At 47.3% G+C, this 16,796-nt stretch overlaps 3 protein-coding genes across 7 annotated transcripts in view; 2 read left to right on the top strand and 1 right to left on the bottom strand.

The window, feature by feature from the left end:
- The first annotated feature begins 863 nt into the window (after positions 1 to 863).
- On the top strand, positions 864 to 7,490 carry camk1gb (calcium/calmodulin-dependent protein kinase IGb). Its single transcript, XM_057041769.1, has 13 exons — positions 864 to 1,009; positions 1,846 to 1,967; positions 4,231 to 4,356; positions 4,429 to 4,503; positions 4,580 to 4,718; positions 4,830 to 4,953; positions 5,056 to 5,131; positions 5,214 to 5,326; positions 5,401 to 5,479; positions 5,654 to 5,741; positions 6,200 to 6,534; positions 6,613 to 6,710; positions 6,837 to 7,490. Exons 2-12 carry the CDS (start codon positions 1,882 to 1,884, stop codon positions 6,668 to 6,670), a joined length of 1,299 nt encoding a protein of 432 aa, XP_056897749.1. The 5' UTR covers positions 864 to 1,009; positions 1,846 to 1,881; the 3' UTR covers positions 6,671 to 6,710; positions 6,837 to 7,490.
- A 295-nt stretch (positions 7,491 to 7,785) lies between these two features.
- Positions 7,786 to 10,676, bottom strand: si:ch73-206d17.1 (tyrosine-protein kinase STYK1). 3 transcript variants are annotated; one of them, XM_057039720.1, is made up of 9 exons: positions 10,345 to 10,676; positions 9,926 to 10,063; positions 9,477 to 9,677; positions 9,084 to 9,265; positions 8,791 to 8,868; positions 8,482 to 8,699; positions 8,343 to 8,383; positions 8,130 to 8,226; positions 7,786 to 8,043 (listed from the first exon to the last, which is right to left on the bottom strand). In XM_057039720.1, exons 1-9 carry the CDS (start codon positions 10,517 to 10,519, stop codon positions 7,875 to 7,877), a joined length of 1,299 nt encoding a protein of 432 aa, XP_056895700.1. In that variant the 5' UTR covers positions 10,520 to 10,676; the 3' UTR covers positions 7,786 to 7,874. The 3 variants fall into 3 exon arrangements, with proteins under 3 accessions (XP_056895700.1, XP_056895701.1, XP_056895702.1); XM_057039721.1 differs by having other exon boundaries at positions 9,926 to 10,069; positions 10,164 to 10,674; XM_057039722.1 differs by having other exon boundaries at positions 9,926 to 9,978; positions 10,345 to 10,673.
- A 569-nt stretch (positions 10,677 to 11,245) lies between these two features.
- The window catches only part of magi3a (membrane associated guanylate kinase, WW and PDZ domain containing 3a), a 66,928-nt gene continuing 61,377 nt past the window's right edge, over positions 11,246 to 16,796 (top strand). For 2 of the 3 annotated variants that reach the window (XM_057039715.1, XM_057039716.1), the window contains exon 1: positions 11,246 to 12,359. In XM_057039715.1, the coding sequence (XP_056895695.1) occupies positions 12,053 to 12,359 (307 nt within the window). In that variant the 5' untranslated portion in view covers positions 11,246 to 12,052. The remainder of the gene's footprint in view (positions 12,360 to 16,796) is intronic. The other variant, XM_057039714.1, reaches the window with a different exon arrangement.

Below are 16,796 nucleotides of genomic sequence, written 5' to 3'. Positions count from 1 at the left end.
TTGGTACGATGTGGAAAAACCTGGATGATCCTAGTTTGACATACCAACATTGAAATTACACAAATACAGTACTGGAATTTGTCACTGTGATATTTTGATCTGCTAATTGCTCAGGAATTCATTGAGCATTAGCTGTGTGTGTGTGTGTGTTGTCTAATACTTTAATACTCTAATTGTGTCTTTTTTTGGAGTGGGATTAATTACTTTATATAACCTTGATTGTGTTAAATCTGTTGATTCAGCTCCAGATCAATACATTTTACTGAAATAAAACCTAAGCGGTTTATGCAAGGCTTGTTTTAAACATCAAATCTTGATTTAAAGTTGTGTCCGTTCCAAAAATATTTATGTGTTGCTGTAATTGGTTTTTAAAGAAGCAAATCAAAAGGTAAGTGGCTTTTTACTGCAATTTGATGGTAAAATAGTGGCTGGAATGCTGTCGTGAGCTTATATAAGACATTAAACAGTGCGTGTGTCTAATGTGTTTAATCCCACTGAGTGTTTATTCAACTGTGGGGCCTAAAAGTTCAATGCTGGGTTATACAAGCAGGCATCTCTCACATCCCTCCTCCCTCCCGCCTGCACTTGTTTTTCAAAATTAAAGTGGCAGTTTTGCTCCCTCTTGCAAGAATTCTGGTCTCATTTCACCAGACTTTAGTCTTTTGCAGTCATTTGTGTGGCTGTTAAAGGTTCAGGAGTCATGAGATACCTGACGATGCTGTAGAATTCCAGGGATTCTAAGATTTAAAGCTTAATGCGATAGTTTGGGTTTCATATTTCTGTTATTTTCGGGTTATGTTAGAACATATCTTTATGTCGGCCTGCTTTCGTTTTGGTGTTTTACCTTTGTGAAACATGGAAAGATGAAAGTGTGAATTAGCGCCCGGGGGACTGTTGGCTCCTCCCACCAGGAGCCTGATCTCCACAAAGTCCCGGTCAAGTTAATCTCTGCAGACCTCGGTGACAACTGCAGGCTGCGGAGCCAAAGCTGAGCTGGAACGATCTCTCGGTGAGTCTCCGACTGTCAGTGAATGAATGAATGCTTCTAGAACGTCCTTTCTTTGATGTGTGGAGCTGCGGAGTGTTTTTGAAGCTGGGGGAGCTCGTCCAGACTCTGGAGCTGCACTCTGTCTGTGTTTCCGTTTCTTTTGCGCCTGTGGTGCCTCCAGAACTCAGCTGCTTTGTGTTACAGTGAGCATGTTAAAGCATCTGCATCTGGAAGTGAAGCATCATTTCTCTCATGTGTATGGATGAAACAAACCGCTGTTCTTTCCTGGGGGGCTTTTAACAGGATGGAGGAGGTTTCATAAGAAATGAAGGAAGATCTGTTGTTATTTAAGCTGTGCAGCTCAAGTGTTACCGCTCATCTTATATAATGGAAACGAGGCCAGGAATCCCAACTGGGTGACCCGCTGCTTTAAGGTTAATCCTTCTCTGCTTCTTCACTTTTATTGGATAAGTCAGTCAAGGAAGAATCTAGTTAAAGGTGCAAGAGTTTAGCGGGTGTCAGTGAAGGCTTTAAGGGACTCTTTATCCAACAGTGCTCTGGATTTCCATTGATTACCCTTCAGATTATTTTTCAGTCTGACGGCTCCTCCTGACCCGTCCTGGTGCTGCAGCACCTTCACATCTCTGGGATTATTGTCTGAGTCGTCTGCTTGTCCGGCTGCAGACAGTCTGAGCGGCACAGCCAGCGCGTGCTTTCTCATGGCTGCTCAGTAATCCTGAAGGTCTTGATGATTATGATGATGAAGGAGTCTGGATGATGAGCCTGGATTAGTGCATTAGGACCATTGTCAGCTCTGGTGCTGTTGACATCGCTCCCCTTTGTCTTTGTCCCGGCAGCTGTGAGGAGAAGTTGCTGCTCAGACGTCTGCAGACATGGGTCGCCAGGAGGCCGATCACGTGTGGAAGAAGACCACAGAGGACATCCAGGAGGTCTTTGACATATTGGAGGAGCTGGGATCGTGAGTACACTTTTCTCTGCTTCTTCAGCTCAGCTGAATTTGAGATCAAACCATCCAAGAGTCCCAGTGACAAACGTCCCCGAGAGACGCGACCGCAGTTGTTAAATGAATATTGAACAGAATTCCTGTCGTTCTTGGCTGGACGTTTGCTTGCTTGTGCCTCGGTCTTGGCGTCTTACCTCACAACCAGCTCAGCCTGCAGGACAGATTACAGCTTTGATTGGATTCACACGGGGAATCTGACTCTTAGGTAACGCGACGCTCTGGTGGTTGCAGGATGTCCTGGATGGTTGCAGTCGGCTTAACGGCTCATTCATAGCAAAAAGCAACATGATTTCTTCTAAAGTTCTTCTTAACTTAAAACCAATAAACAAAACTGCACAGACAAAATTTCACAGTGATATTGCTTAGAAATGAGCCTCATAGAAAATGACTGCACCCATATTGTTTACTGGGTTGTGGCCGGAGCCTCGGCAGGAAATTCCCCCACATATAGAGTACCACAGCACCACACATATATTTCAGCAATATTCATTTATACTTGTGTGCAGTAATGTCATGGCAACATGGGTTCATGGTGGCTAACAGGACATATGAGGAGAGAAAAGACAGGAAGTGATGTCATCTCCAAAACAAAAATCACAGGTCATGTTGCAATGAGTGGAAAATGAAATGTTGCTTTTGGAGGGCTGAACACGGTTTATTTATTTTTGCTGGAATCATTCACAATGTTCTCATGTGTTTGATTGAGAGGTTCTGGAGAGGGAAGTTTCTTCCGTCTGGCCTGGTTCTGTCCGTTGACTCCAGGATTCTGGGTCATTCAGTGACACTTTCATGAGTTTTCAGAATGTTTCCTTTCTCATTTAGAAGTGGATTCTTTCATTTCATGCATTCATGAGTTCCTCCCAGGTTTTTAGTGCAGCTCAAGCATGAGAAGATCAACGTTATGTTTGTGTTTATTTCTTATATGACTAAAGTAAACGACACTATTGATGCTTACTAGAGGAACAATAAATAGTGCATGATATCTCTCTCTCACGCGCGCGCACACACACACACACACACACAACACACACACACACACACACACACACACGCACCCAAGCACTTGATTGCCCTCTTGTCCTGGCCTAATTTCTGTGACGCTAGCGATGGTAATTAGCAGGTATTTGAGCGCTCTAAGTGTCAGGATGCAGAGCAGAGTCCAACAGTGAGACGTCAGCAGGCTGAGTAAAGGACATGGAAACATCTGCACCTTTTACCCCCTCCCCCACCCCGAGAAATAGAAAATGAGCCCCTGTGTGACCTTCTTTCTTGCTGGTGAGCTGTTTGTTGACTCCCAGGTTTACTTTTTCCATCCTGGTTTCTGCAACTACAAAGGCTAGAATCCATGAGGGACAGGAGATCACAGCAGTGCAGCCCCCCCACTGGGCCTCATCACAGTCCTGTAAACATGTGAGCGGAAGCTGCCTCTTCAGGGGTTAGGTGGGACTCAAAGCTCAGAATTATCCTCATCATCATTTATTACTCAGAGCAACAATTACGTGCGTTTCCAGAGAGCTTGTGCATCAGCAGAAGGTTCCACTTGTGTGATTGATGACTTCTCTGGAGCACTGCAATAAGCTTCAAGGAGATCTTAAGGATTTAAATGAGCTGTGGTCACCAAGGAGACGTCTGAAGAGCAATGGGATGTTAAGGTTTTTCCTGATCAAGTACTGTATATGAAGATTACAGATGTTTTCAACACATGTTGAAACAGAACAGCATCTACTAACCTGGATCTCACCTGGCTGCAAAGCCTAAAAACACCAACAAAATTTTGATGTTCACTGATGAGTGTTTAAGCTGTGAGGAGTTTAAGCTGTGAGGAGTTAGTGTTTCTAAAGAGCTGTGAATGAATCAATTCTCCTGCAGCTCCAGTGTCCAGACGGGGGTCAGGGTCGTGGTGACCATGTCTGGCTCCCGCCTGACCTGTAACTGTTCCCAGCCGCACATGCTCAGTTTGACCTGCGCGCCTCCAGTCCTCAGGCCACCACCTATTCCATGACGTCAGGGATAATGTGGCTAATCTTCTGGGTAGAACATCTATTCCCAGACCGGGATGAAGATGCAGGGACATACATGCGAGGCCTGACTGTTTAGCCAAAACACCCCCCCCCCCTTCCCCCGGGGCGTTTGGGTGCATTGAACTGCTCCATCTTATTTTTATCCTTGAAATGGTTCAAATCACAGCTCTTTGTGTTGGTTGTCTGTTGTTTAACAGAGGTGCCTTCTCAGAGGTGTACATGGTGAAGGAGAAGAAGACGGGAAAGATGTTTGCCATGAAGTGTGTGAAGAAGAAACAGAAGAGAGATCTCAACCTGGAGAACGAGATCGCTGTGCTGAGAAGGTTTGTTTTTTTTTCTGTTTTGACGGACATGTTTCTGTGAGACGGGCAGTAAAATCAGCCCTTTCTTTACAGAATCAAGCACGAGAACGTTGTGGGGATGGAGGAGTTCTACGAGAGTCGGACCCATTACTATCTGATCATGCAGCTGTGAGTGTTTCATCTTCATCATCTCATTCTAACATCATCCAGGGGATAAAAATCAAACCCCAGTTTCTGGTTTCAGTGTTTCTGGCGGCGAGCTCTTTGACCGTATCCTGGACCGAGGCGTGTACTCTGAGAAGGACGCCAGCTGTGTGATCCAGCAGGTCCTGGAGGCCGTTAGCTACCTGCACCAAAACGGCATTGTGCACCGGGACCTCAAGGTAAATGCACCGATCCTCTTCTCCGAATAATCCAGTGACTTTAGTTGATTGAGCATGAAGTGGCGAAGTGGTGGTGATGGAATCCCTGTGTGTGTGTGTGTGTGTGTGCAGCCCGAGAACATCCTGTACTACAGCCAGGACAAGAACTCCAAAATCATGATCAGCGATTTTGGCTTGTCCAAGATGGTGGACAATGACATCATGTCCACGGCGTGTGGAACCCCTGGATATGTGGGTAAGGAGAGACGCCGCCGCGTTCCGTTGTGACGTCTTTATCCTGGACGCACACGTCTGTGTCCCTGTCTCTGCCTTTGCTGATCATCATCTTCACCTTCAGCTCCCGAGGTTCTGGCGCAGAAACCCTACAGCAAAGCGGTGGACTGCTGGTCCATCGGGGTCATCACTTACATCCTGTGAGTATCAGAGCGCCCGCTCGGCTTGTTTGGGATCCTCTGGAACCTGTTTGCTAACGCGGGATGTCATCAAATGTCGCAGCCTCTGCGGATACCCGCCTTTTTACGAAGAGAGCGAGTCCAGACTCTTCTCCAAGATCATGAAGGCGCAGTACGAGTTCGACTCGCCCTTTTGGGACGACATTTCTGAATCTGGTAACGAGCCGGGCGGCAGCATTTCCTCTGAGAACGACGCTTCGGGCGCTCACGCGTGTGCTTTCCATCTGCAGCTAAAGATTTCATCCGCAACATGATGCAGAAGAACCCCAGCATGCGCTACAGCCCCGAACAGGCGCTCCGACACCCCTGGTGAGGGCCGTCGATGTTTCCATGCAGTGGGGGCAGCAGATAGTGGGAACAGTAGCAGATCGTGACACAACACTCGGTCATTTAGGCGCCCGCAGTCCAATCACGTAAAGGCTTTGGGATTTACCGCCGCCCTGAAATAAATGTAAGCTTTCTGTTGTGTTGTGCAATTTCCAGGATCATCGGAAAGACGGCCCGCAGCCAGGACATCTATTACTCCGTCAGCGTTCAGATCCAGAAGAACTTTGCCAAGACTAAGTGGAAGGTCAGTGACCGCCGAGTTCTTGGCCTCGGTCCCGTAATCTTGTTAAGGATCTAAAGTTTCTGGCAGATTAATCAAGACTCCACCTTAATCCGTCCTGATTAAGAGCAGTTTTAATAAGATAGTGTTCTGTAATCACAGACAATCACGGCTGACGCAGGGCAGAACTCGGCGCCCTTGATTGTCCAGCAGTAAAAATGACTCTTAAACATGAATCTGAACAACAGATTCAGAACACTTTCCATTTTCTGTCACCTCAAACGGACGTCTTCCTCAGTTCTACAGTAGCCCTGAGTGGACAAACGGACCTAAATAATGATTTTAGTGAGCGCAGCGGAGGAACAGCATCATCTGAATAGAGAGGGAGAATCAGCATTTCCTCTGATTTAGAATCCCAGAAGTCACGAGAACCTTAAGAAACCATCATAACCTGATTTTCCGTCTTCTGTGTCTGTTGCCAGCAAGCCTTTAATGCTACTGTAGCCATCAACCACATGAAGAAGATGCAGTTGGCTCATTCCGACCTGGTCCTGAAGAAGGTCAGCATCCCCGACATCAAGGTGACCGACACCTCCTCCTTGGAAAAAAACGGCAGGAATCTCGCTCCAAAAGTGGTGGAAAATGGCGAGAAAATAGCCGGCACGAATCTGCTGCCCTTGGTCGCGAACCAGGTGGACCTGAAGAGCAACTACCACCCTCTGAAGGCCGCGCAGAGCCACCTGGTCGCCCACCACGCGCCCACCATCGCCGAGCAGGGCAAGCACGTCTACCACTCAGAGCCCGCCAACCTCAACGGGTTTGTCCAAGCTTCGCCTGAGCTTCTTTACTTCCGTTTATGAGGTGGAGGCTAAACGACCCCTTTTTTTCCCTTCAGGTACGGTAAAACGCGGAATGGCAAACCTCTGCAGACCGGCGTTTGTTCCATCATGTGATGCTGCGTGGACTTCCTGTGGACTTGACGTGTTTCTCTTGGTAAATTCCAATTAAACGTTTTATTTCTGATCGACCCCAACATGAATGATCCACAGCAGCACCCCCTGGTGGTGGGCGGCAGTAACAAAAGCAAGGATATAATCTGTGCGTTTCCCCTCTGCATAGGTCAGAGTTGCCGTGCCGACGCTCGTCTCAGCAGGCCCCTCCCCTCGGCGGTGTTGAAATGCACGAGAGCTTGGTCCTCTGATGGACCCAGGTGGTCCGTGAGGTCCATGAAGAAGTGGGGCATTGTTTTTCCCTCACACACACCCTCACACACACAAACACACTCCTACAGTATGACAGCTGACAGTATTGCTCCAAACGTCTCACTCCTTTAATGAAGTTGTGGAGGTGGCTTAAACATTCCTGGGAACGGAACTCCTGGATCGTGATCGGGAACAGTTTATTTCTGTGTTGCATTCAGTGTCCATGTAAATACTTTCAAAAACGCAGCGAGACGGTTAAATGTAATGAATTTGCTCTTAGAATTTACATGTTTACTGCTTCATAAGCTTGTATGATAATGAAACGTCCTTATTTTTTTTATTTCCATGGTTGTTGTTTTTTTTGCGTTAATAAATGAATAACTATATTTTTAAGTAAACTGACTGTGTTCCAACAGAGAGGATCTTCTGTTCTACTGTGTGTACAGCAAACATTAATATTCAGAGTAAAACAGGAAAACTGCTGCTGTCTCTTTATTTGTTGTCTGCGTGTATATGAGCTTCATCTTTTCTGTTTTATGATTCTGTCAATAAAGTTTGGACACAATCTGCATTTATACTTTTTGTTCCTCAGAAGAAAACAATTCTGGAATATTTAGAAGAGTATTCCTTTAGAAAATGACCAACCACAGTAACACCTAACTAGATCCAGTGGAATGATGGAGATCAAGCGCCGTCGCCTCGGCTCCGCCTCCGGCTGTCCGACCTCTGGGGGTGACCTCTGGAACTGACCAAGGGTGAGTGAGAAACACGCCCATTCCCACAAAAACTGGGATTTGACTGTTTTTATGGGTTGAATTTGGTCGAGTTTAAATCTCATTGAATTATTTCAATGAATGAAGACAAAGTCATTTAAAGCAGCCTTTTTTATTGGACTCTTTTTCCACTTTATGGTGATGATTATCGGGCGTGACTGTGGCCGACAGGCTAGGGGGGGTTATGGCGCCAGTCCTGCCTGGCGGTTGTACTCCGACACCTCCAGCTCTGGAGCACAAATGGCTTCAGTAGCCGCCAAATGCAGCGAAGAGTCCAGGAGCTTTATGATGGCGGAGAAGGCCGGCCGGTCTTTAAAACTCCACATCCAGCAGTATCTCATCAGATCGTACCTTAAAAAGAGAAGCAGTTCGTTTCTACACTCACAGCTCAGGTAGATTCAGCACCAGCATGACACCAGCGTTTGGTGTGGTCTTACAACGGGCCCCCGCAGTCGTACGGTCTCTTCATCCTATAGGACCTCTGGAGCTTCGGCAGCACCGACTGAGGGTCCAGCTCAGGGTACGGAGCAGAGCCTGACGCAAACACACGGAGGCTCAGAATTCCCACAGGAAGTATCTCAAACTTCTTAAAGTCTTTTCATAAACTGGACCGAAGGAAGAAATGTGAGTCTGGTCAAAGTCAACTTTACCCAAAGTAATCAGTTCGTACAGTAAGATTCCAAACGACCACCTTCAAAAACAACAAAAACAGTTCATATTTAGACAGCAGCTCTGTCTGTGTGTGTGTGTGTGTGTGTGTGTGTGTGTGTGTGTTTATCTCATCCTCACACGTCGCTCCTGTCAATGCTCAGCTGCATCATGATCCTCTCTGGCGCCTGCCATTTCAGTGGCACCTCTGCTGCCCTCCGCCGGGCGGCAGAACCGGGGTTCCGAGCCCCGAAGGCCAGACCCAGCCCAGCGACCCGGGCTGAGAGGTCTGGGCCAATCAAAATGTTCCTGGCAGCCACATCACCGTGAACCAGCCTGTGGTCTGACATCAGGTGATCCTGAGAGGGGAACAGCAGAATCTGTAATCTGATTCTAATTTCATTTCTAATGGGTTTTTGCAAACCAAACCTATTTTAGCCAGATGCTTACCAGGCCAGCTGCAACCTGCCTTGCCACCAGAAACACTGACCTCTCAGAGAAGTGCAGCAGAGGGTCTTCAGATTCCCCCTGAACAAAAGAACATTCTTGAAACGGAGCTGATTGCAGGAGTTTGAGGCTCCGACCATCACATGCCTGTTCCGCCTTGTTGTTGTAATTCTGATTGTGGCCACAAGAGGTCAGAGCACAATCATAGGGGGGCAGATTTCTGCTCCTTTGCCCTGAGCTTGTTTGTTGTCTGCATCTTGTGTGGATTTAAATAGAAGCTATCGCACCAGTCTTACGTTTCTGAGCATCCAGAGGAAGCTCAGCAGGTTTCCGGGGCTGTAAGCGTCTAAGATCAGTGAGAAGGGCTGAGCCTTGGTCTGACAGAACAACATCTGCACCACATTCTCATGTTTACACACTGTGGCGTGGAAGAGGATCCAGTCTACAAACTCCTGCACCTCACACTGGTCACTGTTGTCTGAAGTAGAGAGAACAATGAGACACAAACTGCAGAAACTGCATGAAAATGAAATTGTATTTAAGGGAAATAATATTCCTTTAAATATTATGTTTTCCTCATACATGTAACTTTTGGGTTACTTTTATTGTTTACTGCACAAAGAACATAATACCACAGACCAATACTCCATTTTAAAGTTGTCGTTTTGCATATATGTTTCAGGCTGTACCTCTGAGGGATTTGACCACCACAGCTGAGGAGGATCCATTCCTGTTCTTCAGCTGACCTTTACAGATGGGGCCGTAGTGACCCGTCTTCCAGAACTCTAGCCCCTCAATCACACACTCTTCAGGGAGTTCCCAGGACTTTAGAAGTGCCTGGGCCTTTAATATGCCTGAACCAGCCTCAGTCATGGATGCAGCCCGTTGATCTGTTAAAATATTGTTCGCGTAATTCTTCTGTAATCTTCTGTTCACGTGATTTACTGATTTAAGAAGTGTAAGACAGCACAATGAGGCAAAAATGTAGCTGTAACATCAACTGAGTAGCTTTGTCCACATACCACACAACATTATTGATGTCAATAGTAAATTACAGCTAAAAAAAACAGCTTTGTAAAATATGCTTTATAGAATTGCTACATTATATTATGCAGTTCACAGTAAAAGTTGATCCTACCATTCCTAAAATTTGCCGCGGCGCTCCGAACTCTTTCTTTGTTCTTGTGAAGACTGTAGAAAATCAGAGCCACAACTAAAACTGTGCTCAGAGTCAACAGACACGGGATGACAATTACAGCCAGTGGACGTGAGGATTCTTCATCTGACCAAAGAGCAACAGAGTGAGCTGGCTAGTGTGAGCAGGGGTGGACAAGTTCGGGACACAACATGCAGGAAACATGCAGCATGCAACTTACAGCAGGACAGCAAAGTATTGTTGCCACATCCACGAGGATCAGCGGCCATTTTTCACAGTGTGAGATCATAACAGACCGATTTTAAAAGAAATCAAGAGGAAAACAGATCTCTGTGAAAGCTGACATCTGAGGTGCTTAAAAGAGCAGTTCATGACATGAAGTTGCCAGATATCCGTCCTACCTGACGCCTGTAAGTGAGCACATATTTCCAAACCTTCTAATATCACCATTAACGGGAGCAAGGCTGCTGAAAAACCACTTTGTGTTCCCACTAATTTGAGAAAGGGCTCAACTTTGTTTCTGAACGGTTGTTGACCGAGAGGCTGGAAAGGTGACTTCAAGTTAATTATTAACATATCCCCAGAAATGATAACAGTGGCACGTGTCCAGCTTGCATGTGTTTGGAATTCCACTTGCAAACTAACATGAACAGATATGCTCAAGTAAATAGGTAGGAAGTTTACATAACAGTATAGAAAATACTTAAATATTCCCTTTAGATCTGCTCCACCCATTATTAATAGAGTTAGATATTTAGACCCAAACGATACAGCATCCTGCAAATATTTGTCCATTTTTAAATATATATTTTTAATATAATGGTTATTAGATAGTTTACTTTTAGCAACCTTTCACAATATATTCAGACTCATTCACGCAACATGCGTTGCTGGCGTTCGCCCGGCATACAGAGCTGAAAGTGGCCGCCAGGGGGCAGGCTTGTATAAGAAACTCCCTACAATCGCCCTCACAACCCATTCCTGTTGCACAGGAAATTTGCCATTCCGGTCGTGTTTTCCTTGTCCTATATTTCAATAAAAGTGTCAAACCACGTCAATAAAACGTCAAGCCACGTGATAAACTACGCATTACACAAAGTCCACAAACGTCTGCAGAGTTCCCGCGTAAAAAACAACCCCAGGCGCGACTCCGCCTTCCTAAACACAGCACGGAAACTAAATCCAGCGCTTCCCAGCTGACGAGGACCCGCCTCCCCGTGAACGCCATTGGTTGAAAACGGAGGTTGTTGGTCCAGCCCCCAGCTTCTGATTGGACAAAACCCTCAGCAATCCGATATCAACACGGAAAAGATAGGGGGAAAAAGTTATGGAGCGGAGCCTCGTCGGATCACGTATGTTTTGTGTTGTTACGTAGTTTTTGGGTTGGAAAAAGCCCGCAGAGCGTTTCGGAAGAGAGGGACGAGCACAGAGAGCCCGGAAGAAAAAGGAGAAGCGGAGTTTGCCGGTTGGAGGAGCGCATAGTTTCCCGGTTTCGAGGAGGGTCACGTATGTTTTTCCGTCTCTAAGGAAGGACTGTCTCGCTGATGTCACTGCCGATGGAGGAGGGCAGGAGCGGAGGACAGGTGCGCGCCGGAAAGTTGTTCTTCGGTCAGTGTTGCACGGACCACCGTCACCGGGAGCACCCGTGCTCGGGTTAACCTGCTCGCGAAACCACTTTTGAGTTTTCTTTCGGACTTCTGTGCTGTGCACAGACGGGATATTTGTTTTTCCGGCGTGACCTGCCGGGTTTGTGCGCAGGATCGGGGATTCTGCTGCGTCCTGTGCTCAAAGTTGTTTCCGTGGAGCGAACTGTAGGAGCGCGGCGCGCGCGCAGCATCAGAACCGCTTCAATGCGGCACTGACGCAGCTGGCCTCGCATCCCAGCCGCAGACAGGTGATGCTCGCCTCTTTCGATGGAAGGATCTACGACCAAATGAAGGAAATCGAGCTGAAAGCAGGTCTTAATTTACCGGGAACGGAGCGCAGCACCAGCGGGGAGTCTTAACTTATTTATGCGGCATGACTTCCCCGTGCGTCCTTGTGTCTTAGGAAGCGAGTAGCTCTTAAACGGACATTTGGACTTAGTTTCGGTGGTTTGTCACAGCAACAATGTCCAAAACACTGAAGAAGAAGAAGCACTGGTCCGCCAAAATCCAGGAATGCACCGTGTCGTGGGGGGGTTCCGGGGAGCTGATCGCGGTGCTCGAGGTTCGAGGCGGCGCTGAGCACGGAGAGTTCCCCCACGTCGGACACGTAGTTTCGGAGGCGTTGGTCAGTCACGCCGGGAGGTTCCCCGGCAGCGGGGATGTGCTGCTGGAGGTGAACGGCACTCCGGTGAGCGGACTCACCAACCGAGACACCCTGGCTGTCATCCGACACTTCCGGGAGCCCGTCCGCATGAAGACCGTGAAACCAGGTGTGTGTCTAAAACCTTCAGATTTGCGCCCGAGCGGCTACAAAGCGCAGTAAAATGGTTTTTGTGGCACTTCTGAAACATAAAGTGAAGGTTTGTATAAGTCAGATGTGACTGGCATAAATGTCCAGGAGGGTCTGGGGTCGCAGTTTCGATGCGTCGGACCTTTCAGCCTGATTTGGTTGATAATCTTTCTCCTATATTGATATTTGGATGCAGCAGGATGATCATGAAAATCAGCAAACGCACACACGCCTGTGTACGTCATTGTCTGGTTCAGGTGATCAACTGATCAGATTGTGTTTCTTTAGCAGTCACTTACATGATGGATGTGTTAAATGTGCCAAACGATGCTGACAGTTGAACTCTGTACCTGCCATGTGGGACAGAAGGTGTGTGTGTGTGTGTGTGTGTGTGTGTGTCTAGACTTGATAGAGGTACTGCTGGCCATGGCACTTGGCTCCACACTACACAGGGATTTGTCAGTGGTTGCCGTGGCAGCTCAGGCAGCATCGGCCTTCTTGCGTTGCTGAGGTGAGTCCAACACTAATTGAATCAATTGGCTCCATATCCTTCCATCCTGACTGCTTCATTAGCTTGCCAGCACAGTGATTCTCACAGTTCCAAACTTCTTTTCCTGTCAGTTATGGATTCAGGATTCCACCTTGACGCCAAACCCTGATCCCCCCCCCCTTGACTTTGCTAGTTTTCTTAAATCCACCATACTCTGTAGACGCCCCTGCTCTGCATTTGTGTCCCCGGCCTCATGATTAATGCACATGTCATCTATCATTGATGGCGCTCTCTGTGTCAGGTGGTGGCTGATGGGCAGATCAGATGTTAACCGCTCCTGCACCGCTGAACCGGGGGTCCAGGCACTGGAAGGTCCAGGCACTGGAGTGTTGTGTGATTTACATCGTGTAATAAGCCTGGAACCATCCTCAGGAAGAAATGCTTGAGTGTGGTAGTGTCGTTGTTACATCCGGCGTTCCTCATGCAAACAGAAGATCTTCTGCACCGTTTGATCAGACGCTTCCACCCCGTGTTTGTGCCCACTGAGCCGAGCTGCTTCTTGACACCGTGCTGCACATTCAGGGTAGAAAACAGAAGCCGGTCTTTTTCAAGTGCTTCTCTGGCTCCAGACCAGCTGGTCCGCTCAGTATTCAGCGCCCGTCCTGAGAGGGGACCCAGGCAATAGGCAGTAACCTTGAGGGAGCCATTGAAAGTAGAGATGGCAGATACCTCGGGCGGCTCGGCGGCCCGAGTGGGCGGCTCATTGATTAATGCTGTAAACAAACTGGGACCTGCTTGTTCTTTTTCCCAAACAGAACCGAATGGAAGAAGTATTTAGCTCTGGTTTCCGTGACCAACGTTGCTTCTCACACCAGGTCTTTTCTGGAAAATGATGAGTTTTCCCCCTTTTCCCAGTGATAATGGCTCGCTGAGATATGCAAGGTCCACAAGATGCCGTGGAAGTGGACCGTCTTATCACAGGATATGAACACATCTGAGTGCAAAGTCCAGATGGAAGAATTCGCTGCAGGTCAAAGTGTTTTGTGTTCATTCAGTAGTAAAAAAAATAACCCTCCTCGTCATCTCCACGGAACAGAATCTTAATTTAGCGGGTTTCAAGTACCGGTTGAAATTCCCTTCATGCAATTCACCAGTAATCTTGGAATGTGCCAGAACTTGTTCTGTTTGGCTGGACTGGGCAGTTCTGGAAGGTAACATTCACACCGTGGACTCACATTGTGGATAAATACATTTTTCAAAAACTAGTTTAACTATTTGAGTGCAGATTAGTTAAATAAGAAATCCGGTTTGAAATGAAACATTTTGTTCATATTTTAAAACTATTAATTTAGCTTGAAGAGTAAATTATGGCGTTGAACTGGATGTGTTGCAACAATACATTAAAAACCTTTTTCCATGAAGATAATAACTATCGGTTGCAACAGATCTTGCCTCAGATCGTCTTTTGGAATTGTAATTATTTAAGGTTGCATCACAGCCTCCAGCAGGATTTGGTGAGATTATGGTGGACGACTGTGAGACCATCTGGGAGGAATTGATGCTTTTAAGACTTTACTAGAAAGATGAGGAGGCTGGGAGATGATTGAGAACATGGAAGCACAAATAAGTCATTCTCCAGTGAACAGTTAAAGCGCTGCAGCACGCAGGTGTGAAACTGGTGGGGTTTTTGGTGAAATGATTGTGGCTACAGAGTAAAACCTGTCTGGAGGTTCAGGCAGACCCGCGGGCCTCCTGGTCACGGTGGCATGACTGAAAGAGGAGCTGTACATCAGATAAGATGTCCTGTAATCTGAGCACACAGCAAATATCAGGCAGGTAACTGGTCATCTGAGAGGCACTTTACTGGAGTAATGACAAGACATTTGAGTGGTACTGCCAATTAGAAGGCTTTCATCTTTCCTCGGGCTCATTTTGATGTGAATCCTTAACTCCCCATCAGCACCAACGGGATGTTTTTAATCTGGTTCCACCTTCAGACACGTCTGCGGGTCGCTTCCAGGTTTTCCCACGTCCTCCTTCCTCTCGTAAACTTCTGTTACTGTGACATGAATATTTCCCTGTAACAAGACACTTCCTCACAGTGCACAACAAAATGGAACGTCTGTGAGTATCTATCCCAATTGCAGAGGCTTCCAGCCCAGTCGGATGTTTCTGTAATGAATTACTACGACGCTCATGTTCCACCCACTGCTGGAGGATTCTCTATTCAGCCTGTGAAAATGGAGCTTTGCTGGTAGCAATTTCTCACTGCTTCCTCTGCTGCATCCTATTTTCTGTGTTAAAACGCACCCACAAATCGCCTCCTCCCACTTCGCTCCCCGAGCTCATCTCCCAAACCCGTCACACTTCCAGGCCACTCCCTTTGACGCACGGCAGACTGAAGACCCCAGGAACCAGGCTGATCCAGGGAATACCTGTTCAGACCTGTGATCCTTTATTTTCAAACTTTCTTTGTTGTTTTCTCCTGTTTTTTATGTTCTTGGGGGTTGAATTCAAGCGCTCACTCGATGTGTTGCAACAGCAGATGGTGGTTTTGGTCAAAGATTGTAAAACAACCCAAAATTGATGTGCAGGTTAGATAGTTGGAAGGATGCAGGTTGAGGACAGCCTGACAGTTGACTGATTTAAGTTTCCTCCAGATGCACCTTCACTTTCCTCCCTCGTGGGCCGGTTCAGGGCCTTTGGTTCTGGCTCGTTCTGTGGGAAACACCCTGTGAGTTGCAGCACAGGCAGTATTAAGAACACAGAAATGAGGCAGCTGGGACTCCGTTGCCTCAGTTTTTCTTGAGAAGGTTTCTCTTTTGAAGAATGTGCTGGATTTGGGCCGGGGGGGGGGGGCAATGAACAGGTTTAGAAGAGGAAAAAGGCCTCAAAAGGGAGATGTTAGCGTCAATATCCAGAGAACGTGATAGGATCAGAATGTTGATTCCACGATGGTCTGAAAGGCTTCTCCCAGGTCATGGAGCGGCTGGGTTTCTGCCTCCTCTCTCCTGCCCAGCCTGAGCTGCTATTCTCACGTGGATCTCCTGGTTGGGGCGGGGGCTTCTTTCCCTTGGCCCCGTGCCGGCGTTGATGGCCCTGATTCCGCTACTCAGCTGTTTATTTGCCACACATCACCTCGAACTATCGATTTTGGGCCTTTTCTGCTCATGTCGCTGACAAGATCTCCTATCAAAAAGGATACAAAAGCCCACCGCCCCCGCCCACACTATCTCTGTAATCACCTTCCCATTCAGCCGCCCGCTGTGGCCCTGTCTGCTCGCGGAGCTGCAGCGCGCCTCTTTTGTGCCCCTTTGAAGTAGAAAATGAAATTGTTGCTGCTTTAATAAAGATAGTTTTCAGCATTTTTGTTTTTTAACAAGAGAATATGAAACATGATCAGAGGTGTTCTGCAATGTCCCGTTCGTCCTGCAGTGGGACGCTGTGACTCGTGCGTCTGGCATCAACCCGGCCCTCTCAGCTTTTACGCTGCCTTTGATTTACTCTATCAGAAAATGTTATTCTGACGTTGCTTTAATTAGATTTTGACTTTCGGAATGTTGTGATTCCTTATTTTTGCTACACTGAGCGACGCGGCCTTGTGCTCTGTTGCGTAGGCACGAACAGAACAATGGCGACGGTGTAGATTTGACATGGATCCGTGTAAAGATGCATTTGTCCTCGTGGGAGGGAGCCATTTTCTCTTCACACCTCATGCACCGTGCGGTGACATGTCATGCTCACTCAGGGAACCTCATTAGAATTCATGGGTGTCGGGAGCTCAGCCTGACCAATTTAGCCTTCTTTGCTCCTTTAGCTTCTCTAACAGGTTATCGATTGGGTCCGATCTCGTCCCCCTTGAGTCAGGTGATGCATCCATGTCTGCGCAACGGGCCTGATCCTTATGAGAAGTGGAGGACAGTGGGA

The sequence above is a fragment of the Takifugu flavidus genome, chromosome 8, assembly GCF_003711565.1.
Source record: "Takifugu flavidus isolate HTHZ2018 chromosome 8, ASM371156v2, whole genome shotgun sequence".
In the NCBI taxonomy this organism is placed as follows: Eukaryota; Metazoa; Chordata; class Actinopteri; order Tetraodontiformes; family Tetraodontidae; genus Takifugu; species Takifugu flavidus.
The sequence above is the reverse complement of the archived record's forward strand: the minus strand, read 5'-3'. Positions and strand labels throughout refer to the sequence as shown.

What these genes read in the sequence shown, in the direction of transcription:
- camk1gb (XM_057041769.1), top strand. Translation starts at nt 1,882, where the DNA reads ATGGGTCGCCAGGAGGCCGATCACGTGTGGAAGAAGACCACAGAGGAC. An exon ending in TACTATCTGATCATGCAGCT is followed by an intron (nt 4,504 to 4,579) that starts GTGAGTGTTTCA and finishes TTCTGGTTTCAG; the next exon opens with TGTTTCTGGCGGCGAGCTCT. An exon ending in GGGGTCATCACTTACATCCT is followed by an intron (nt 5,132 to 5,213) that starts GTGAGTATCAGA and finishes CAAATGTCGCAG; the next exon opens with CCTCTGCGGATACCCGCCTT.
- si:ch73-206d17.1 (XM_057039720.1), bottom strand. Translation starts at nt 10,519, where the DNA reads ATGTTAATAATTAACTTGAAGTCACCTTTCCAGCCTCTCGGTCAACAA. An exon ending in TGCTCACTTACAGGCGTCAG is followed by an intron (nt 10,064 to 10,344) that starts GTAGGACGGATA and finishes GGTCAGATGAAG; the next exon opens with AATCCTCACGTCCACTGGCT. An exon ending in TCCTCTGGATGCTCAGAAAC is followed by an intron (nt 8,869 to 9,083) that starts GTAAGACTGGTG and finishes TCTTTTGTTCAG; the next exon opens with GGGGAATCTGAAGACCCTCT.